The sequence below is a fragment of the Protopterus annectens genome, chromosome 5.part0 (genome assembly GCF_019279795.1).
Source record: "Protopterus annectens isolate FY-2018-M chromosome 5.part0, PAN1.0, whole genome shotgun sequence".
Classification (NCBI taxonomy): domain Eukaryota; kingdom Metazoa; phylum Chordata; order Ceratodontiformes; family Protopteridae; genus Protopterus; species Protopterus annectens.
In genome coordinates, this window is record NC_056735.1 from 119918019 (window position 1) to 119942279 (window position 24261).

Below are 24261 nucleotides of genomic sequence, written 5' to 3' on the forward strand. Positions count from 1 at the left end.
TTGCACACTTCTCTGCTTCTACTTTTAGTACCCAACAAGCAGGGTATGTACAGAGTTTTAAGCAGTTTTTACTAAAACAGTGTATCCCAGAAGCAATGCATTTCTCTTCAGAAAACATTAGCAACTGGCAATTGTTCACTTGCTCTAAACACAGGACAAATCCCAAATGCAAGAGGTTCTGCTCACTCTTCATACCACAAAGCTAGACCATTTACACTCAACAACCAGCAATCCAGATTTTCTGTTTCAGCACAAAGCCCCCCCCCCCCACACTTACTTGGGTTTGTGATTTCCAACAATAAACTTGTTTGAAGTGAAGTTAAATTGTATTTACTATTACATTAAAACTAAGACATTTTTTACAGTTTAGTATTTTTGTATTAAATCTCTCACCTGAACCTGGTACCCAGCAGCCTTACCCCCTATCTACCCTATAGGGTATTTGTCTCTCCTTAATTCGGATTTACCAGCTCTGTCCTCCTTATTTCTGCTCCTTCCTAATAGCTTGAATGTAATTTTATCATTTCTCCTCTAGGTGTCTCCCTTCCCTAGGCTCCTATAAGCTTCTTAATATTCCTTACCTTTATCTCTTTTGGAGTATTACTAGACCACTCTGTAACACTTTTTTGTCTTGATTTTATCTGTAATTTGTGTAGTCCCTTTTCCTTTCCTTAAATTCCTTCTACAGTCCTTTATCCCTTGTTACTGAATAAATCTACTAGCACTCCCCTCTTACCTTGAACTTCTAAGAACATAGCAATAATCAGCTGTTCACAGATTGTTTCTGGGAGCTCTTCCTCACTTGCTCTAACCCGCTCCATTCGCCCTGCAGGCTCACTCCACTCCTCTACCCTACCCCCAAATCCCTCCCAACCCAGTGCACTTCACCTTATACATCTCAAGCCACACCTTCATCCTTTAGTAACCAATAGCTCTATCTCATTAAATACCTACCTTATCACTTGCTACCTCCCACTACCCAATTTCACTTTAACAACTCCACCCTTTAACTTCCTTTTTATTTAATCACATATCTTCCAGCTTCTATCATCCTATTTCTCACAGCTATGGCTATTTTAGGCAGGCCAGGACTTTACAATGTGCTCATCTTTCTCACAATTCTTACCCCCCTACTTATATCCCATTACCTTACTCGCTATGAATTTCTTAGGTTTACTAGATTTCATCACCCCTTAAAACAAACAACTTCACTCACTCTTCTAGCCTCACAAACCCACAGTAACATAACATCCTCATCATCCTACCTTCTACCACAATTTCATAGAATATCCCATATTAAGTATCCCCACACTAGAAAACTAACCCCTAGTCTCTGTAAACTCTTGAAACACCTACATAGGCCTCTACAGCACCCACTACTACACGGTGATATTCACCCTAACCCAGGTCCAAACAATACCATCTCTGATCCCCATTCTTACCATCCCATCACTTCTCATACCCTCACTAGTACTCATAACTCTCTTCTTATAGGCCACCTCAATATACGTAGCCTAAATAATAAAATAACCCATCTTCATGCCCAGCTAGACGTACACTCTTTTGATATCCTATGTCTTACAGAAACAGAAACCAGTAACTAAGGATAATGATATAATCCCACCAGGTTATAACATCCTGAGATTTGACCATCTAAATAAAAAGGGTGGTGGGGTAGCAATACTATATAAATCTTAATTACAGTTTATACCACTAGATATTCAACCTCCCTCATTCAGTAATGCTGAAATTTTAATCTCTAAGCTACAGATAAACGCTAATAAATCATTATATATAATTTGCTCCTATATCCCTCCAGGCAACAACATTAATACTCTTGAAAATGTCCTCAACTGGCTCTCCACATCCTTCCCACAAGAAACCATACTCCTTGGAGACTTTAACATTGACTGGAACTGTTGTAACTCTTTCAAACCAACTACTCACATAAACCTTTACGGTTTCAATCAAACCATCACCTACCCTACCAGAACACATAAACCTAGCAATAAGCAAGCCACCTTAGACTGGATACTAGTTAACAGTAATCCCTTCTTTTATAAAACAGGTATACTTCCTGATGATATTAGTCACCATTCTTTTACCTTTATAACTAGACAAAAGACCCTAATACCCCACCAAACAATCTTCAGAACTTCCTGTAACAAAAAAAATCAACCCAGCTAGTTTCCAAGCCGAACTCAAAGCTTGCAATTGGTCACCCCTAAAATACCTACTTCTTGACAAAGCAGTCTCTTACTTTAACAATAAATTCCTGCAAATCCTAGAACACCATGCCCCCTCTCGTACTGTCAGAACTAAGAACAAACCTGCGCCTTGGCTCACAAAAGAGATGAGGCAAAAAATGCTTCAAAGAAATAGAATCTGGTCTAAATGGAGAAATACTAAAAACCCGACTGATCATGAAATCTTTAGACAGCTGGGAAATGCCACAAAAATTAATACTCCAAGATAAAAAAAAAAAATATTACCTTAAACTCCAGCAAGCCCAACATCAACACCGACAAAAATTCTGGTCAGGTATAAATAGCCTACTCCACCCAGGGCACTCCAAAACTCCAAACCCATCTAATTTGACTCAGAATTCTCCCAGCCAAATTGCTGATTCTTTTAATAAATTTTTTTCTGAAACAGTCCAATCATTAGCAAATACCTTATCATCTGCCAGCATCTCTAAGACACTCTCTCTAACCAATTTACCTCCTGCCCTACAACTTCAGTCTGTTCCAGCATCTCTCATCCATACCCTACTTCATAAACTAAAACCATGTACTCCTTCAGCTGACCTTCTTCCAGCTGAATTTTTGCAAATCACAGCTGGTGTACTTGCATACCCTATCTCCATCTTAATAAACAGAACCATTACAGAAGACTCTATACCATCTCTTTGGAAAGTCTCACATTTTATCCCATTACATAAGGGAGGTAACTCAACTAAACTCTTTAACTTCCGTCCCATAGCTCTACTTTCTACTTTAGCAAAAATCATGGAGAGATGCATTCATCGGCAACTACTTGATCATCTCCTCCAAAATAATCTATTAGCTGACTGCCAGCATGGCTTTAGGCCATTTCATAGTACTACAACTGCACTCCTATCCTTTTCTGACTGTATTAATAAAAATCGTAACAACAACTTGCTCTCCTCTGCTCTCTGTATAGACGTCTCCAAAGCCTTTGACTTGGTGAATTATCACTTAATGTTATATATACTTACTTCACTTTCAGTAGACACTCAGGCAGTCAAATGGTTTAAGTCCTATCTTGGAAATAGACAACAAGCAGTCCTCTGGGACAATAACCTATCAACTCTGCTCACTATCTACCTGGGAGTCCCACAAGGCTCTATTTTGGGACCCCTCCTCTTTTCTATTTTCATTAATGATCTGAAAACATCCCTACCTCAAACCACCCGCATACAATATGCGGATGACTCAACACTAATCTGTGCTACAGCATCTTCTGCTGAACTGCAGTCTAGCACCCAAAAAGTGTTTACCTTAGTTGAAAACTGGTTCTATAAATGCTGTCTCCTCCTAAATCCTACAAAACCTAAACTTCTACTGTTTACCCCTACCCAGAAATCTCCCCCTATCAATTTCGCAGTTGTATCAAATAATGGCACTGTAATAGTACCTGGCACAACAACTAAACTTTTAGGCGTAACAATTGATCATAGTCTTAATTTTGACTCACACATAAACTTAACCATCAAATCAGTTAATAGAAAACTTGGTTTCCTTTACAGGCTAAAACCCTTCCTTACACCTACAGCCAGGACTACTATTGCCCAAACACGCCTATTCTCTACCTTTCTCTATGCCTCCCCAATTTACACTAATCTATCCAAAAACAAAGTCAATAAGCTGGCCACCTCTTATAATAACATTGCCAGATTTGCCACTGGTTCCCCATTCCGAACTCACTATTGCCAAAATCTGAAAAAGCTAGGATGGTTGGAACTGCAAAACCAGCTTCTTCTTCAGCAGCTATCACCCACAAGATCTTGTATCATCCCACAAATACTCCCATACTTTCTAACCTCATCAACCTGTATAAAAATCTGAGAACCCTAAGCTCAGCTAACAAGTTACAAGTAGCAACCCTTAAATCCACAAATAAATCTGGTGATTGTCTGTTTACTAACACCATTGGAAACTCTTGGAAGAAGCTTCCTAATAAACTAACATCCCTGACATCCACTCCACTTTTCAAGAAGCAACTAAGAATCTTCCTAAATTCACAATGGCTATGCCCATGTACTAATCCTGATTGAAACACTTTTGACATAGGTTCATAGGTTCATAGGTTCATACTAGGCTATCTGCCCTGGGGCAATTATAAGCCTAGCCCGATTCAGTATGGCTTATGCCACCCCTTGATTTGAGTATACTGTGCCCTTTAAGGTTTAGTTTACTGTGCCTCTGTCTAATAGTGACACAGGAGTAATCCCTGGGACAAACCTACGATCCCCCATCCACTTATCGAGATTCTTCTTGAAGAGATTCAGTGAGGTGCTCTGCCTCACATGAACTGGAATTCTATTCCAGAGCGAAGGGAGCCTCTGGGTTATGAACCTGTCCCTCCAGCAAGTTCTATTTATTTCTGTGCTGAGGTTCAAGTCCCTCGAGCATGTGGCTCTAAGGGATTTAGATTTACTGAGGTGGAGCATGTCCATTAATTCTGGATTTGACATAGCTTTGTATGTCAGGCATAGATCGCCTCAAGTAGGCGGTATGCAACTGAGTAGAGCTGGAGTTTTTAACCGAGCAGTATATGGCATCTGTTTGAGACCCTTGATCCTCTTGGTGAGATACTTTTGGGGTCTTTCTAATTGCTGCAGGTGTCGGGTAAGGTACATCCCAAAAGGGGCATTGTATTCTATGATGGGCCTGATGAGGGATGAATAAAGGGGCACGATTACCTCTCTTGATCTAGATGTGAAACCCTTCGTGATGAGGTGGGCTATGTAGAAGGTCTTTCTAACCACTTTGGCAATGTGGTTTTCAAAGGAGAGATTGCTATCAACTTGGGTCCCCAGGTCTCTAATAACTTTCTCTGTACTTAATGGGTTTCCGCCTATGTGGTAATTTGTGGGCACATTGTTTTGGCCAAAGGGTATGACTATACATTTTTGACATTTAGCTTTAAACCATGGCGCTGGCACCAGTTATCTGTCTCTGTGAGACCTTTTGAAGGATGTTTGTGTCAGCTGGAGAGTTGATTATGGCCCAGTTTGCAGTCGTCTGCGAACTTGGTGAGCCATAGTCCTCCCACGCTTGCCTGTACCTCGGAAAAGTATATACCGAACAAGAGTGGTCCCAGGACAGAACCCTGTGGGACGCCACTTGTGACCGGTTTTGAGTCTGACATGGCTCCAGCAACTCTCACTCTGTGGGTTCTGTCTTTGAGCCAGTTTGCACCCATCTTGTGACATAGGGGTTTATATTTAAGCTGGATAGCTTATCTATGATGCCCGAGTGGGGTATTGTGTCAAATGCCTTTGCAAGGTCCAGATAGGCTGTGTGGACTACCTTTCCTTCATCTATGGCTTTGGTGACTGTTTCAAAGAAGTCAACCAGGTTCAAAAGGCAGGATCTGCCCTTGACAAAGCCGAACTGGGTAGGATCTAGTGTCTGTAGGTCCCCAATGTCTTTGTTTATGAGCTCCATGATGATCCTCTCCATAGCCTTGCAAACTAAGCTAGTCAGGCTTATGGGGCGATAGTTTCCAGGGTCCGTAGATGCTCCACCTTTGTGGAGTGGGGCCACTGTTGCTGTACACCATTCTGTGGGCACATATCCTGTAGTGAGGCTGAGACTGTATAGCTGTTTTATTTGAGGGATTAGTTCCTCTTGTAGTTCATGTAGGACGCAACCTGGGACGCCATCTGGTCCCATGGAAGCAGTGTTTTTTGCTTTGGAGAGGGCAGCCTTCACCTGAGCATCTGAGATGTTTGGGAGGCAGCCCTCTGCCGGGCAGCCCTCTGCCGGACATGACCAACCTTCTCTAGTTTATAAGTTTCTTTTTTGTCTGTTGTGTTCTAACTGCTCTAATCTGTTTACACATCAATCCTTATATATATTAAGCTATATGTTCTTGCTTATTAGTTTCATTTTTTTTGTCATTTTATGTTATACAGACCTAATTAAAAAGGGTTTTTTATGTTTAATCAAATTTGGAAATTATCCCCTTATGTCTTTTCTTACACATGTATGTCAATTTGCACAACACTATTGTGGAGCTTTTCTCCCCGGGCCTCTACTGAAAATGGACATATATCCAGTTAGACTAGCTCGGTCAACAAATGTAAAATAAAAAAAAATAATAATAAAAAATAAACTTTTCTTTCTTGTGAAAGGCTTTCAGTTGCTCCGTTTCCTTTTTTCTAACATGAAGTTCATTTGCATACCACAAGACATGCACAGCAGATTTTCACTGGTTGTCACAGAGTGAACAACAGAATATAGCCATATTGCTTGGTTTATTTCTGTGAATCAGTGCCTTTGAACTTTTTTAGAAATACCATACCATTGAACTTCTAACTTCATTACCCCTTCACACATTGCTTAGACTGCAGTTAAAACACAGTGTAGCTTCCATTTCCAGCCCACACACACTTTAGAGATTCATTTTTCTCAGAAAGCCTCTGCAATACTTTACTCCTGCATATTCCACTGTCCACAGTTTAAAACTTTCTGAGTTATTTTTATAGAAAAGCCAGTACAACAGTTTTTCTCGTACTACATTGTTTTTGTGAAAACAGACTTTGTACTGCCATAAAGTTTTCTGATACTTTTAAATCAGTGATTGCTTTACTTTTTGCAATAATGCAACTTTCCCACACTCTGCATCACTCATTAAGACTTTCCAGTTTTGGAGGGATTTTCACAGCTGTTCCCATGTCAGAAGCAATGTTGACACAACAAAGCTGTACAGTTCATTGATTTCAGCCCTGCAGTAAGCTAGTTTTGTGGTTTGAAAATTCATCAGACTTAGTAATACGTTTCACTAATATTTTTAAGCACATACTGTAAAACATTCTCCCGGAGAAGTTTGGGATTGGAAAGATTGCAGATGTGAAGGGATAATGAAGGCAACTGATCTCCCCTGTTTAAATGACAAATCAGTTAGTGACTCAGTATTTCTTTCAAGGCATCAGTTCAGGCATAGCTATCAGATGTTATTGATGAGAATGAAAAATTGTATGTCTTCCCTGGCTATGCCTTTTAGATGGGGCACCCGCAACACTCCTAAGGATTTTCGGTTTGTTGATTTTCCATTTGGGAAAGGGCTTAGAAGTGTCTGGATCTAGTCTGTCTTAAACAAGGAGGCATATTTCTCTTCCATCGACAAGTTTAGACAGCACTGGGGCACAGTGGAAAGAATTAAATTTAATAAGAAGACCTGGTCAGGGTGCTCCCAACTGTTTGGGGCTATTACATGTGGTGGTATAGAACTCCCCTTCAAATCTATTTGAGGATGCATCAGATACTGTTGGAGGTAGGGTGACCATACAGCTGGGACCTTACACACGTTTTGGGAATGTTCTAAAGGCAGAGGTAATTGGCATAGAGTAATAATGAGTAGCAAGCCATTTTTAATAAAAAGGTCTCCAGGAATTCTCCTTTCCTGCTGTTCAGAACTGGAGAACATGGTGATGGATGGAAGGAATATGAAGAATTACAGGTTCTTTTCATGGTGGGGGGAGCAGAAACATCATTATCAGAGGGTGGATAACTGACTGAAAATGGAATGAGTTAATGATTACAGTACATAATTTAAGAACTTATGGGGGGGCCTATTGGCCCAAACCTACCAGAGCTCCAAACTTAGAATGATGAAATTATGGTGTTGAGTAAGAGAGTTTTACTTAGGCTGGTTCTCTGACATGGCAATTGCTTTTCCTGGCATACAGTTCTTTTTAAACTAGGTTCAAGAATTGTTTCACTGACTTCACTCTGAGTCTACATTTTACTTCTGGTTCTTCTTCTTTGATTCTAGCAAATGTTTTTTTCTCAATATTTAAGTGTTAGTTAAGAATTAATTTACTGGTACTTTTTTTGGGAGGGGTTGCTATTCCATATCCATTTCAGTATAATCTATAAAATGTACCACTCTGAGATTCAGTTTTTTTAGGTTTGCCATAACTCAGAAACATTCTCATACGTGATTATTCACAGCAGAAATCCCACTTTACCAAAAAAAGTAGCAATCACTCAACAAGCACATACTCAGTTCTTTCTCTGTATAGTAAGTGTTTTAAAACAAGAGCAGTGACAGTTTTACTAGTGGAAAAACTAACCCACCTGGCATTAGCACTTACCGACATTGATACAGGAATGCAAAATATTGTTGTTCAGTATATTTTAAATGAAAATGTGCCACATTCTTCACCTGAGTAGAATGTAACACTGAAAGTAGTACTTTTGATTTAGAGCATTTTATTTAGTGAGGCTATAACTCAAAATACAAGGAAGCGTGACTCAAAAAAGCAAAACTTTTGCAGTTCTGCTTCCCCTAGCATGGGTCAGGCTGGAGGTTTATCTTTGGTTTTCACTTAAATGCAGAGACTTCTGCCACAAGCTTCCATGTATTCCTCAGTTAAAATTGTGGTAGTCCCCTAAGTAATCCCTTAGGTATCTTGCGATTCTCCAAAGTTTCAGACAAATCTGTGGCTGGTATCCTTCAGGAATTGCTATTCTTGGGCATGTATCTCCTCATTGAGAGGTAAATGTCTATTCCTCCCTGTTTTGGCCTACTTATTTTATAGGAAGGGGTGTGTCCCCCTCCATTCTGAGTATGTGTGTATATCTTCCTCCCAGCATGCACTGACATTAGAGCTCCACAAGCCCCACAGCAGTCATTGGGAGGTATTATGCCATGAAACACACATGCTATCTCTATAATTATCTATACTTATTATTCTTTGAGTATGGCGCCTTAGACCACTCTGCCATCCTGACATGGATGATATATGCCATATCTATACCTATATAACTATATACGTATCTCTCTCTCTCTCTCTCTCTCTCTTTATAAATATATATATATATATATATATATATATATATATATATATATATATATATATATATATATATATATATATATATATATATGTATATATATATATATATATATATATATATATATATATATATATATATATGTATATATATATATTTGTATATACACATATATTTGGGAGCCATTAATTACATTGCCTTTCTTTATAATTGACACCTATTTTGTTAACACATGTTGGGTGACTATACCCTCTGCCCATCACTGTGTGATCTCAAGAGTTGGAATTTTTTTTTATTGCAAGCGATGTGGGAGGTAGAGGGGACTTTCTCCTGAAAACATAGTTTTCCTGTTACACACTTTGAGGTTATGTCTTATAGCATGTGCAATTAACTGATGATTTTTTTTTTTAGATTTTGTTTGGTCAACATTAGGGACATTGACGATTGGATGTTTAGATTATTTTAAGTACACATACATGTATACAAACATACACTATATATATATATATATATATATATATATATATATATATATATATATATATATATATATATATATATATAAATTGAGAGGATGCCTGAGGAATGGAGAAAAAGTGTTTTGGTACTGATTTGTAAGAATAAGGGTGATGTGCAGAGCTGTAGTAACTACAGAGGGATTAAATTGATCAGTCACAGCATGAAGTTATGGGAAAGAGTAGTGGAAGCTAGGTTAAAAAGGGAGGTGATGATTAGTGATCAGCAGTATGGTTTCATGCCAGGAAAGAGCACTACAGATGCGATGTTTGCTCTGAGAGTGTTGATGGAGAAGTACAGAGAAGGTCAGAAGGAGTTGCATTGTGTCTTTGTGGATTTAGAGAAAGCATGTGACAGGGTGCCCAGAGAGGAGTTGTGGTATTGTACGAGGAAGTCGGGAGTGTCAGAGAAGTATGTAAGAGTGGTACAGGATATGTACGAGGGTCATGTGACAGCGGTGAGGTCTGAGGTGGGAGTGACAGATGCGTTTAAGGTGGAGGTGGGAGTATATCAAGGATCAGCTCTGAGCCCTTTCTTATTTGCAATGGTGATGGACAGGCTGACAGACGAGATCAGACAGAAGTCCCTGTGGACTATGATGTTTGCAGATGACATTGGGATCTGTAGTGAGAGTAGGGAACAGGTGGAGGAGACCCTGGAGAGGTGGAGATATGCTCTAGAGAGAAGAGGAATGAAGGTCAGCAGGACTAAGGCAAAATATATGTGTGAATGAGAGGGAGGATAGAGGAATGGTGAGGATGCAGGGAGTAGAGGTGGCGAAGGTGGATGAGTTTAAATACTTGGGATTAACAGTTCAGAGTAATAGTGAGTGTGGAAGAGAGGTGAAGAAGAGAGTACAGGCAGGATGGAGTGGGTGGAGAAGAGTGTCAGGAGTGATTTGTGACAGACAAGTACCAGTAAGAGTGAAAGGGAAGGTCTACAAGAGGGTAGTGAGATCAGCTATGTTATATGGGTTGGAGACAGTGGCAGTGACAATAAGGCAGGAGTCAGAGCTTGACGTGGCAGAGTTGAAGATGTTAAGATTTGCACTGGGTGTGACAAGGATGGACAGGATTAGGAATAAGTATATTAGAGGGTCAGCCCAGGTTGGAAGGTTTGGAGACAAAGCTAGAGAGGCAAGATTATGTTGGTTTGGACATGAGCTGAGGAAGGATGTAGAGTATATTGGGAAAAAGATGCTAAGGATGAAGCTGCCAGGTAACAGGAAAAGAGGAAGGCCTAAGATAAGGTTTATGGATGTGGTGAGAGAGGACATGCAGGTGGTTGGTGTGATAGAGCAAGATGCAATGGCACCCGACAGGCAGCTGACAGTAACCATCTCCTTGTTTAGCCTGGTGAGTGGGACATCAGTGTGCCTGACTATAGAGTCACCTATGACTAGTGTGTTGGGTACGTTATTTTGCCTTATTGGCTATGTTTGAGTGGCAGACTGAGTCTGCGAGCTATGTGTCATTTGGGTTGTGTTAGGGGGTGGAGGTTGCTTGCATTTCTGCTTTGGAGGTCTCTGTTGCTTGACCAGAATATTATTGAGAGCCTCCACAAATGTTTTTGTGTTTCTATGTGTGCATTTTGGTGGTGTAGATTTAGTGAGACTATGTGATGAGTGTAGTGTGGTGCAAGTGTTTACCTTCTCCTCTTGACTGTCAAGTTCAGTCTTGATTGGAGAGAGCTTTACCTCCAGTTTAGCTAGATAAGTGCATCTCTCACAGATTGTAGTGTTGGGTGGTAGGAGGAGAGGGTTGTCTGTGTACATGAGGCAATTTCTACATTGCCCCAAGATGCCCAGATTCATCAGATAGACAGGAGAGAACACTGGGAGCTGACCCTTGGACATGCCTGAATAAAAAACTATTTTCTTCTAGATAAGTTTGGAAAGTGAGTACAAGAGCTGTTTTTCTCTAGGCAAGTGAGGAAAGTAAGTACCAAAACTGTTTTCCTCTAGGTAATGAGGAAGGTTGAGTGCTGTAGTAATTAATAGGTTATTTAGTGCTTACAAGTTCTGAACAAGTGCTAATCACGAATAAGCAAATTCAAGTGCTAAAAGTAAGAATCTGTATCTGGACTAAACTAGTTACAGGAAAGGGGGGAAACACGTGCAAATGTGGGCTTTTAAATAAGAAAGTTGAGAGAGATGGAAAAACTGCCCAAACGGCCAGTAACTACAATTTCTGGGCCAGAACCACTCCTTATGTGGTAGATAGGTTACCTAGTGCTTACCACTCCCACTGATAAGCTAGAAGGCTTCCCTCCAACACAGAAAGCTTGGGGGGGCTCAGAAGCTTACATACAGTCCTCGATACAGCAAATCTGAATCTGGACTACACTAGTTCCAGGAAAGGTATATATATTTTTTAATTATATATATATATATATATATATATATATATATATATATATATATATATATATATATACACATACAGAAAAGTAGCTAAAACAGCAGTCAAAACAATTCAAATGCAGTGCAAGCTAGCCCACTTGAGTATGTAGCAATGTTAGACCAACCAGTTTAAAAAATGCAATCAAATTAAAAATGACTAAAAACAAGTGCAGAAGGAGTCTATTAGGTAGAATGAGGTAAAGAGATGGGACTGGGGGGAGTGCCCAGATCAAATCTACAGTGGGGGTGGGCAACTGCAAAAGCCTCCAAATTTAAACAACAACACAGGAATAGGGAGGGTGGGTATAGGAAAACCAACACCTTCAGCAGAGATCTGAAAAACTGTACAGTGAAGCAAAAATAACAGTGCACAACTCTGAAGTCAGCCAGCAATTATATAAAATTAGTCAAACAACAATTATCAGTACACAACTCTGAAGTACCAGAAAAATATACTCAGCTCTGTATATCTCCAGATACTTTGAAGAGCACTCTTTCAGGACACAGGAAGGCTCCAGCAATGATATGCAGACTTTTACTAAGAGGGTCTAATTTTATGCAAGTAATCCTTGAGATGGTCAGATAACACACAGGATGTAAAACCAGTTATATCAACTGAAGACACAGAGAAATAGGGGGAGGGGGAAAAACACCTTCAGCAGAGATCTGAAATACTATACAGTGAAGCAAAAATAACAGTGCACAACTCTGAAGTCAGCCAGCAATGATATAAAATTAGTCAAACAACAATTACCAATACACAACTCTGAAGTGCCAGAAAAATATACTCAGCTCTGTATATCTCCAGATAATTTGAAGATCACTCTGTCAGGACACAGGAAGGCTCCAGCAATGATAGGATCCTAGGATTGTATCTAGGAATGCATGATGTAGCTTGAATGACTTACTGTGAGAACCATTAAAGCCAATTGATTGTGTACAAGGCAATAGTACTGCTGATTGCAAAGTTATTGGCAAATTTTGCAGTTTTGTGCTTCTTGTGATTTATGGTACTTAATTTGGAATGAAAATCGGAGTTGAGACTGAACAGCTGACCAAAATTGTTAAGCAGGATAGTATAGAGTTTGGCCACGTGTATCAGTTTTATGTCTTGATCTGTCTTCATGTCAAGCTGCTTGACTACTTCAGTGTTGCTGTCATCTAATGCACTGAGTGTCAGGAGACTGGATGCATTACTTGTGTTTAAGTTAAGAATCAATCACATTTCTGTTGATTTCAATGAACTGAGAATTAGGCCCAAGCCTTTTAACCAAAGATAAGCTGCATAAAATATGTTGTGGAGGTCAAATTTAAGGGATGCAAGTGTCTCAGATGAGAAAATAACAACTGAATTGGCAACATATTTGGCAGAAATTTGCAGGGAGTACAGGATTTATAGGTTTATGAAACTGAAAATGTGTAGGGATCTGAGAAGTTGTCTTTGTTTTATACATGGTGGAATTGATTGGGGAGGATATAACGTTATTTCATTTTACAGAATAAGATCTATTGATAAGGTTGCCACAGAGCCAGTCAATCAGCTGAAGATGAATAGCAATGTCCTGGAGATGGCTTATGCAGGACTCATGACTAGTAGTATCAGAAGCTTTTGAGATGACCAAAAAAACACATTTGTTGTTGTTCTTGAAATTTGTAAGAATGGAGTTAAAGGTTGTAGAGGCAGAATTGTTGAACTATATTTCAAGAAGGGGTCATTATCCCATATTGAAGTAGAAAAAAACATAATTTATTCACTTTTTCTAAAAGTTTACAGAGGAGAAGATGGGTTTGAACTCATTACTAAAATAGTTTATAAAATCAAGCTGTGATCCTGCATATTAGTATTGGTGTGTAGAATTTGTTTTTGTCACCCACAGTTGCACACTATCAAATCTGCTCTTGTAAAGTCTGTAATTAATATTTATGTTATGCAGAATTTGCTTACCTTGCTTTACCTGTTCAATTGAATTAGAGGCAAGATTTCCATCTGTGGCACAGGTAAATCAGTTCAGTAATAGTGCAGGTACAATGGAATGATTGGCGGAGTGGGCCAGAATAAAGCAGCTAAGTCACATCTTCTATACTGGGTGAGGGGTAGTATTTACCATTGCATGTGACCTCTGATGGAGAGTAGGGATCTTAATGATTAGAGTCTGTAAAGAAAGGAAGTGACAAGGTGTCTAGTGCTTCACATGTGGGTGTACACATTGTGCATGCTAACGTCATTGTACATCACTCCCTAAGTTAGAGATCCTAACTCACTGCCACGGAATGATGACTTCCAGCACCCATCCAACACTCATGTAAGTCCCTCCCTGTATTAGGAGTCACAAGTTAGAAAACGATGCCTTCCAAGAAGTTTGGAGGACCACTTCCACTTCTAGAATTGCCTGGAAAGGAGCATTTGAGGCAGTAACTTAGGGGAGAGGCTGGGGGGTGAGGAAAAAAATTGAAAGCAGTCAATGGTCAGATGGCAGACCAGGGAAGTGCATAAATGAAAAAAATTAAAAAGAATTTGCTTATATTGTATTAGTTAAATTGTCCTTATGTGAAGTCATAAGGCTTGTGTGGTTGTGGTGGTTATATCACACTGTGTCAATAGTTTTCTTTTAGAACCAGTAACGAGCCGTCATATAATGCATAGTTACTGGTATTGTGTTGAATAAATAGCTTTTATGCCGAATTTACTACAGTTTAATCTTTTTGGCTCTCAAATTTATGTTGCATTAATCATTTTCATATAAATATACTAATTAGTTCCTTTATCAACAAAAATTGCTAATATTGTACCCTACATAAATGTGATAGTTATCAGTCACTGCACACAAATCAGTTTGGTGTGAAAAACATGTTACAAAAAATTATCTCTGTACAAGGTAAGGCATAGCCCCTAACTCCCCTCCTTACTTTCAATGCTAATTATTTTTTTGTCAAAACCTTTTACACTCGAAATGTATAGTGCACAAATGGCTTCTTGCAGAAGCAACAAATAAACTAGTGCATATATTGGTTTTTAAAAAATGAACAAGCTCTCATTGTGAAAAAAATTCACCTTGTATTGCTTCCAGACAGTTTTTGAGATGCATACGTCAATACATTCCAGTTGTTTTGTTGTATAATAGGCAAATAGTCCCTTTTATGGGCAAGTCATTCTATATTATTATTTCATAGGAACTGTTTGCATGTATAAAATTAATTCATATAAAACTGTTTCTGTGCACAAATTAATAATGCATTGCTTTAAAAAATTGTTTATATGTTTCAATAAATAGTGCCTTACTGTAGGAACAAATCATTTTGTATTGTGTATATAAATCATTTTTGTATACTCAAGTTCCTTTCCTATAAATAATTCTGTTTATTTTTTATTATTTTTGAGTGAACTGCTTACATGTATCACTAAATAGCTGCTCTTCTGGAGAAAATCTATTTGCATCATTTTTCTGTACCCCCATAATTGCTGTGCATCAATCGTGCACTGTATTTTTATCAAAAGTGCAGTGTTTTGAACTTAACTGTCTGCTGGCACATTGCTTAAAGAATTATTCATTTACATTCACACTTGCATGAGGTTTTGTTATGCAGCCTTATTTCTACTCTAGTTCATCTCTTCTTGGTTCTAGTGGAACCCATCTGATCTGTTGTGCATACACTGAGCAATCTCACCACCAACTACAGTATATATGTACGAGGACTGTGAAACTACATTTTTGTAATGCAATAATACATGACAAGCGGTGTTTCAGTGTACCCATTTACTGGCCAGTATACTGCAGTAGGACGGCTACTAGAATGGGCAATTTTACAATCAAGCTGGGCACGTATGATTTTTATATGCAATAAATATTGTATTTATAGAGAACATGTACATATTGTAAATAGTTGTTTATTTATGTTTATTAGTTCATAATACAATGATGTTTAGATAGAAATTTGGTTGAGAGAGAAAGAATGTTTAAGAAAAATATAATAACTATTGTATATTTATTGTTATATTGTAATGACAAAGTAAGATGTATAATTGTCTCATTGAATTAAAAAAAAAAAAACAAGCTGTGCACCTGCACAGAAGATTTATATATGTTTTGAGTGCTTTAGATATCCAAATACAGGAAGGGACCCCCCCCACTCCAAAATGAAATGTTACATAAGTAGCGATCCATTTATTTTATATCTGTTCTCCCTGACTACTTCGCATCTGTAACTTCTGTAGTAGAAATAAGGAATATATTATTGGGAAGACATTTTTTGCAATTAGCTTCTGGCTTCAGAATCTAGTTTGAGAGACTGCAGTCTGGAAGTGACAAGGTGTCTAGTGCTTCACATGTGGGTGTATACATTGTGCATGTCAAAGACATTGTACATCACTGCCTATGTAACAGATCCTAACTCATTGTCACAGAATGATGATTTCCAGCACTCACCCACCACTCATGTGTGTCCTTCCCTCCCTGCACTAGGATTTGCCAGTCAGCAGGAACTGAAATGTTTGCAAATTTTGAACTAAGCATCCTGTCTTAACATTTATTTTCCAAACTATAGGTTGTAGAAAGGAGGAATGCATAAATGTGGGAATACAAGTAAGAAGATTTCTACAGTGTAGTATTCTGTTTGGGCTTTGTTAGGCAGAATTAGAGGTGTAGCTCGGGTGGGGATGGGGTTTTGGTCATCAAGTATGAGCTGCCCTCTTATATTTTTGGTTCTCTTTTTTCCTTAGATCCTGAACTTAAGCTGAGAGTCACTGGAATAGCTTGCTATGGATCTGGCTAAAATATATTGTTTAAACTCCAAGGTCAGTCCACAATACAGTGGCAGCAATAGTAGATATAACAAATGGAAAGAAACCAGGTTATTTTAGTTGTATTTCATTTCAAACTGGACCGTGCCTGAGAATACATGTGTACTGATGAAAAATAATCCTTATTAATACTGAATTGCATAACAAATCGAATGTCAAAAAAACATTTCAAATTTTCCAAAGTAATTCAGTGTCAGACATACAAGTAAACCATCAAATTTTATGAGTCAAGTCTGTTGGGCAACTAGTAACAAAAAGCAGGGGTAAAATACATTTTTTGTGCTTACTAATTTATCCTTGACGTAGATGATTTCAAAGGTGAGACACTCTGCTTACCTTAGATGATAATGATGAAACTTCAGCCAACTGTATTTTAAAATTTCCCTGCGTAAAATTATTACAAAAGTATTTTGTGTACCTGTAAAACATCTAAACATCATGCCTTTACTTACTGATGGTCCAGTTAAGAGGAATGCCTTCTGCAGGGAGGGTTACTGTTAAAGTAAGCCATAAGATTTAGTTTTACTGGTCTTCTTTTTGTCCTTGTTCAGCTACTTTAGCTTTCCTCATCTTCCCTGCATGGACCAGTACTGGTCTTATTTCTACAAATGTGGTGATGCAGGTGATACAAGACTCCCTTATTTAGCTATCATTTTCTATGCACTGTCTTCAGTTCTTCTGCTCAGAGTACCAATGATGATGCATTTTCACAGTAGTAGATGACTGCATCTACATAGTGTCTCATGCCCACGTCTGTTGGATGCTTTTTGGTGGAAATGAATCTCAGACAGATGATATCTTCTTCTGGATGCTGGAGGAAGTTGTATATCTTCTTCTTCAAGCTCTTTTAAAAAATGTGTACTTGTGGAGTGGTCAGTATCTTGCATATAAAGAATACCACATCCAGCGCTTTTTATCTAGGGCCTGAGCAGAAGTAAGAGTGATGGAGAATTTGTTAGAAGTTTAACAAGGCTAAAAGACTAGCACTTGGTTTTGTGGTAGCATTATACTCTCAAATAATCTTTTTTGGTGTTTTTAAATTAAGAGTATAAGGATATTCCATCTAGTGGCACTAGGTGGTGGGCCTGTCTGCCTGAATTTGGAAACATGTATGAAAGTTGTAGGTGTGGTTGTTTTATTGGCCAGGGAGATTAGAAGCCTGTTTCCTGTGTTTGAGGGCCTGTGTAAATCTGACACTTCTTGCATTCCACTGCTCATTGAGCAGTGGTTGTTAGCAGTCCCTGTATTGACACACGCTGTTAGAAACTAAATATTCCCTATAAAACCACCTCTGAAACTCTACCAGTAACTTGATAAGTGTAGAGCAACTTCTTTGCATATTGAGCAGCATACAGGAGTTAGTTAGCTTGTTTAGAAGAACTGCACTCCTCATTGATTTTATTACTATATAACCCAGTCTGGTGTCTAGCCTCAAAAGCACCCTTAGTCAACCCACTATTAACCCCTTATGCACCACACACTAGTAGCTCACCTAGCAAAGGACCTGATATCATGCATATGCAAATTCTCTGCAGCCAGTTTGGTAGATATGGAAGTACTGAGACAAGGTAACAATTGTCTCATGTTCACTGACAACCATTTAATTCTCAAAGAAACAAATACAGAATGTGAGAGATGTATATACACATCTCTCTGGAGGCAAAACTCTCCCATACAAACACACATAATAGCAATCTGGTTGTTAGAGATACACGTACTACATCCACTCCAGATAGTATGCACCCAACACATATACCTACTTATGCTGAATCTCTTAACTGCAGTCTTCCCAAACTCCCAAAGACCATCCAGGGAAGTCATTGTGCCACTGTACACAGCCCTTATCAGACCCTTCATTAAGTATGATGCCCCCTTTGGTATGTACCTGACCAGGCATATGCAAAAACTGTAACATCCACAGGGGTTCCTCACAAAAAGAATAGAGAATGTAAACACAATGTCCTATGTGGATCGTCTCAAATTGCTATCACTACACTTTGTTTCCTACAGACTGCTGAGAGGAGGTTTATGCCTGGCTTTCAAAGCATCCTTGCATCCTGCTCTGATGGATCTTTTCGATATCCACAAAATGAACAGCACCAGAACTACTAGTTCTAAGGATTTAAACTCTGCTTGTGATATAAAAGAACACATTGGAGGGACAGTTATGTGTCTCGACGAATCCAAATTCTCTGGAGTAGGCTTCCCATCCATGTGAAGTAGAGCCCTTCCCTAACCCATATACAAGTGCAACCTGAACCAGTGGATAAGAAATTGGAAATTCACCCCAGTATGAGTACTATGTCTCTCATGGACAGAGGTAGCTGTTAAATCATGCTAATATTAACATGTGCACCTTAAAATAACCTCTAAGGCACTAATAACTTGTGGGATACATTTGGGTTACATGGCTCAGCTTATAAAGGCACCAGTGGTCATTAGCCTAGTATACACCTATGAACCTATGAACTTTTGAAAGTATTTTCCTTATATATAACAGAGAAATGCTCAAGACCGATGGAAAAACAACCACGGGAAAAGGTTTCAAAGCTTAAAAAATGTCAGACAGTTGGAAAACCGGATACAGAAAAGAAGGATGACCAGACCTCTCAGCTGTCCAGATGTTTGTAGACTGTCCAGATTTTTGCCTCAAGTTTTTGGTCTGCTACAAATAAAACTTATGTTTTTTTGGCAGTCATTGAGAAGTGAAGTCACTAAATGATGTCAGACTATTGAGTTTCAGACTTTATAATCATCAGAAAAATGAATACAAAATGTGTTGTTCTACTAACCTTTTATAAGAGCAATACTTAAAATCTGTTCCTATTTTTTGGGTTATTTCCCCCCAGTTATTATTGGCTTTGTCCAAACATTTTATGATAAGAGGTTGGGATGTCTGAGAATGACAGAAAAAGACTGGTAAGTTCTAAAAGGTTGTGAAAAGTAAGGAGGGAAGTTAGAATCCAGAAAAAATATAATTATTCTCTGGTTCTGCAGGGGATGGTAAGTCCTTCTTAGTGGCGTCCAATAAATGGGATTAAAGGTTGGTCACCAAAGTGCTGAAAAACAATCACTGAAGCTGTTACTGCAAACATTAAAGAATTAAACAGCAGATTCATAAGCATCTATATGAAGCCATTCAGGTAATACTAAAAGTACAGCTGATAGCAGATCTGGGAGGCTTAACTGTAGACAAGTTTAAAGTTGACACAGCTAAGTTGTTTTTATGCACTTGGAGGCTTCTTCAGGCACTTTTGCTTTTCTTCCCTGCAGCCTTTGATTACAAGTTATTTGTTATTTGAATATTCCAGTATTGTTCAAGGTATGACCAGACAACAGGGATGTCTTGTCATTTTCTCCCTCTGGACCAGTATAAGGTTGCTTTCTGAGGTAACCCTGACTGATAGCAGCAAAGGTCCCAGATCATTTTACAAAATTCATATCACTGTTCCCTTGACCATTCAGAGGAGAACTGAGGTTTCTAGATAGATATTCAAATAATGTCTATTAGCTTGGCCCAAATCGTCACCTGATAAGAGTTCCGTTTTGGGCTAGAGGAGGAGAAATTGACACTAATGAAAAAGAAGGGAAAGGAAAAACTCAGTTCCACAACTGATAAATCTGAGGTTCACACCCTTGAGAGCGTGTATAATGTCGTGAATGTCTCTGTTATGACAGCCATGTCAAGCGTGCAATGAGGAGACATGCCTGGCGAAAGAATGAGACTTATCCTGAGGATGCCGAATGCCAACTATCAATCATGTCTTTCTCCTAATACATATATATGTATATATATATATATATATATATATATATATATATATATATATATATATATATATATATATATATATATATATATATGTATATATATATATATATATATGGGTCTACTTCATTTCACTGAAAACACATTTCACTGAAACTCATTTAATTGAAAGCTCACTTCACTGAAAACTCATTTGACTGAAACTCATTTCATAGAAAGGTATATACCCTGTTCCCCACTGTAGCGCAATCTTGGAGTTAGTATATATATATATATATATATATATATATAGTAAGGAAGGGGGGGGTGGGATTGGGTGGTGTGGGGGGTGTAGCCCCCCATTTATTTTAAACATTGTAAACCATAGACATGGATACTTACAAGTTGAATGAAGTCTTTCCAAAGACAATATGAAACTATGTGGGGGGCTGTGACCACCTTCCCCCTTACTATATATACTAACTCCAGGATCACACTACAGTGGGGAACATGGCATATATATGTTTGGACGAAATGAGTTTCAGTCAAATAAGATTTCAGTGAAGTGAGCTTTCAGTGAATTGTTCTCAGGCAGCTGAGTTTCAGGGAAATTAGTTTTCAATGAAATGAAGTATATATGTATATATATATATATATATATATATATATATATATATTTTTATTTATTCTTTTTCCACCAGGATATGTGTTTTGTTCAGTGATGTAATAATTGAATTTGAAAAAGAAAAGGAAAACTAGATCATTGTTAAAAGAAATCTATTGTGCTGCAACTCATCATTTTCAAATAATATCCTTTAAACGAAGGTCTTTTATAGCACTGGGGTCAGCGTCACTATGAGTAAGGGGGAAAGGATACTCGAGCTGTTAAGAAGAAACCTGACTATAACAGAAGTGCACCTCACAATTATAACAGAAGTGCACCTCACAATTACTCTTCATTTATTTATTATTTTTGCTCTCCAGACAATATGGTCCCTACGTAGTGCTTCCCTTCCCTACTCCACAACATCTGATTTATTTTATCTTTGCAGTGCTACTTTGGTTTGTTGTATTTACAATTTCTCCTTCATTAGATCATTTCTGTCTGTTGTTTTTGCACTGTAATGATGTCTCCTAGTAAAACCATCAACAGGTTCTGCTCTGGGTCACTAATTCCCCAATGACTTTCCTCTGGTTGATTGTTTAATGGAAGACCACTACTCAAATAACTATGAACTTTATTAAATCTTTGCAGGCAAATTGTTGATTCTGTGCAGGTTAATGGTGTAACCTGTAAGGCCACTTTTGCTTACAACTGTAATTCTATAGGGGTGATTTATTTGGCTTGCTGCCAAAAATGTACACGCTTCTATGTAGGAAAAGCTCAGAGAAGGTTTAATGACAGAATATATGTGCATTCCTTTGACATTAGAAAGAAAAAATAATCTAACTATTTGGCAAAGCATGTTAATGAGTATCCATCTCACTATTTTTTATTTTTTGGTTTAGATTATGTTTTAAAAGACCCTAGAGGAGGTCCTTGGGAGGATACATTGGAGCAGTGAGAGTTGCTATGGCAACTCAGACTAAATGCTAGCCATGCCCCTGGAGTTAATGAGCACATTTCTATTTGCAGTGCTCTGAAACTTAAATCTTATCAAGTTTAAAATGACTACTGTTTTAGGAATGTGTATATATTTTTATATATGATAAAATATTTGTATTTTTTGTAACGCTCTGCATTTCTTGTTTTTTGTTTTGTTTAGAAGATTTTGAATTGTATATAATTATCTTTGTACTTTAAATATGAGGGTGTGTGTAGTCACATGTTCAATTAACAGGCTTATATAAACCTGTGCTTGAATGTGGCTGCATACTCTGAAGAAGTCTGTTCACTACTCAGATGAAAATGCTAAGTATTTGGATTAAACTACTATGTTTTATCATCTTTTTTGATTCCTGCTGGTTTTTCTTGCTACCTGTAGAATTGGAATTTTCACGTTAAATAACTTACTCTATCCTATGAGACAATCGGTTTCTTTCTACCTGTGAGAAAAAAAAAAGAAATATTATCTGTGTAGTATACATATTGCATAGACACTCTCATGATTTTCTTCTTACCTGAATATTGAATATTGTGAACTTGCTTAGATTTCTCTCTGTAAGTAATGCTTTAGTGTATTTCTCATCCTGTCACCATGTTTAATTATGTAATGTACTAATGTACTTTTGGAGCTTTTCTCCCGAGTCTGCACTGAAAACGAGTTCCTAGCTCAGTCGGACAACACCTGGTAATCAAATGTAAATAAATAAATAAATAATTGCTGATCAAAGACCAGATTGCTGCCTACATATTCACAGAGTCCTTAATACTCGGTCAACTCTTAGGGGTGTTTTATCAATGTAGTAATTAACTTGCATTGACAGTTTCACAAAGGGCATTATAATGAATTTTTTGGTACTGAGTTTTAGACCGTGGCTTTGGCACCAGTCATGTTAAACTCACTTGCAAGATGTTTGTGTCTTGGGGTAAATCTATAATAGCTCCCAATTTACAGTAATCTGTGAACCTGGTGAGCCAGAAGCCTTTAACATTAGCCTTGATGTCCAAGAAGTAGTTGGCAAACAGGAGTGGGCTCAGCATGGAGCCCTGGGGTACTCCACTGTTGACCAGTTTCTTGCTGGAGGTGGACTCACTGATCCTGACTTGTTAGGTCCTGTCTGTGAGTCAGCCAGCAATTCAGCAAGTTATGTTAGGGTTTACACATAGCTCAGAGAGCTTGTCACCAATGCCTGAGTGTGGTATTGTATCAAATGCCTTAGCCAGGTCAAGATATACAGTATGCACTGTTTCACTCTCATCCATTGCCTTAGTGGCCCTCTCAAAGAAGTCTACCAGTTAAGTAGTTATGTCCTTGTTTAGCAGCTCCATGATAATTTGTTCCATGGCCTTGGATATTAGGCTTGTTAGATGTAGTTCCCTGGGTCAGGTGATGGCCCACCCTTGTGGAGGGGAATGACAATTTTGGTCCTCCAGTCCCTTGGAATATAGCCTGTTTCAAGGCTGTAGCTAGAGAGTGCCACAAATGGTCTTGATAGGTCATATTTAGACTGTTCAGGTGGCAACTCAGGATGCTGTCGGAACCCATGGAGTTGGTGTTCTTGTTTTTAGCAACTGCTGCCCACATCTGGTCAATTCTGATAGCTGGAGGAAGTATGCTGGAAGGGATTTCACCTGGTGGATGGGGAGTTGTAAAGTTTGAGCTGAATTTATTGGCCAATAAATTTGCTATGTCACCCTGATCACTGTAGGTGATACTATTCACTACCAGTTCAGTAGATGCTGTGTGTTACTTTTAAGGTTCTACCTGTAGCTATAGAAGGCCTACTGATTGACAGACTTAATTAGACCTCTTAGTTTCTTTTTTAGTTGTATAAGAGAGCACTTGTCTTTAAGGGAGTTATTTTTTGGGATTTTGCCGATTAATTTATTTCTTTTATTACATACCCTGTTTAGATGAGGATTCCACCAAAAGGGTTTGTTTTTAGTGTTCATTTTGGGTTTATTTCTGGTAGGTACAGCAGTCTCTATGCAGTTATTCATATGTTTGTATAGTGACTGTTTAATTCTCCATAAGTAACTATAGACTTGGGGTTGGGAGGAGCCTTGAATTCCGACAAACTGTTATTTTGTTGTCATTTGCCTTTGAATAGTTCCTAAATGCTACTGATTTAGCTGGATTTTCTG

General features: G+C 38.3%; 1 protein-coding gene across 1 annotated transcript in view; it reads left to right on the plus strand.

Moving 5' to 3' along the window:
* The window catches only part of OCA2 (OCA2 melanosomal transmembrane protein), a 1553018-nt gene that overhangs the window by 810100 nt on the left and 718657 nt on the right, over positions 1-24261 (plus strand). The window contains exon 16 of the mRNA XM_044071808.1: positions 17317-17387. Coding sequence (XP_043927743.1) covers positions 17317-17387 — 71 coding nt within the window. The remainder of the gene's footprint in view (positions 1-17316; positions 17388-24261) is intronic.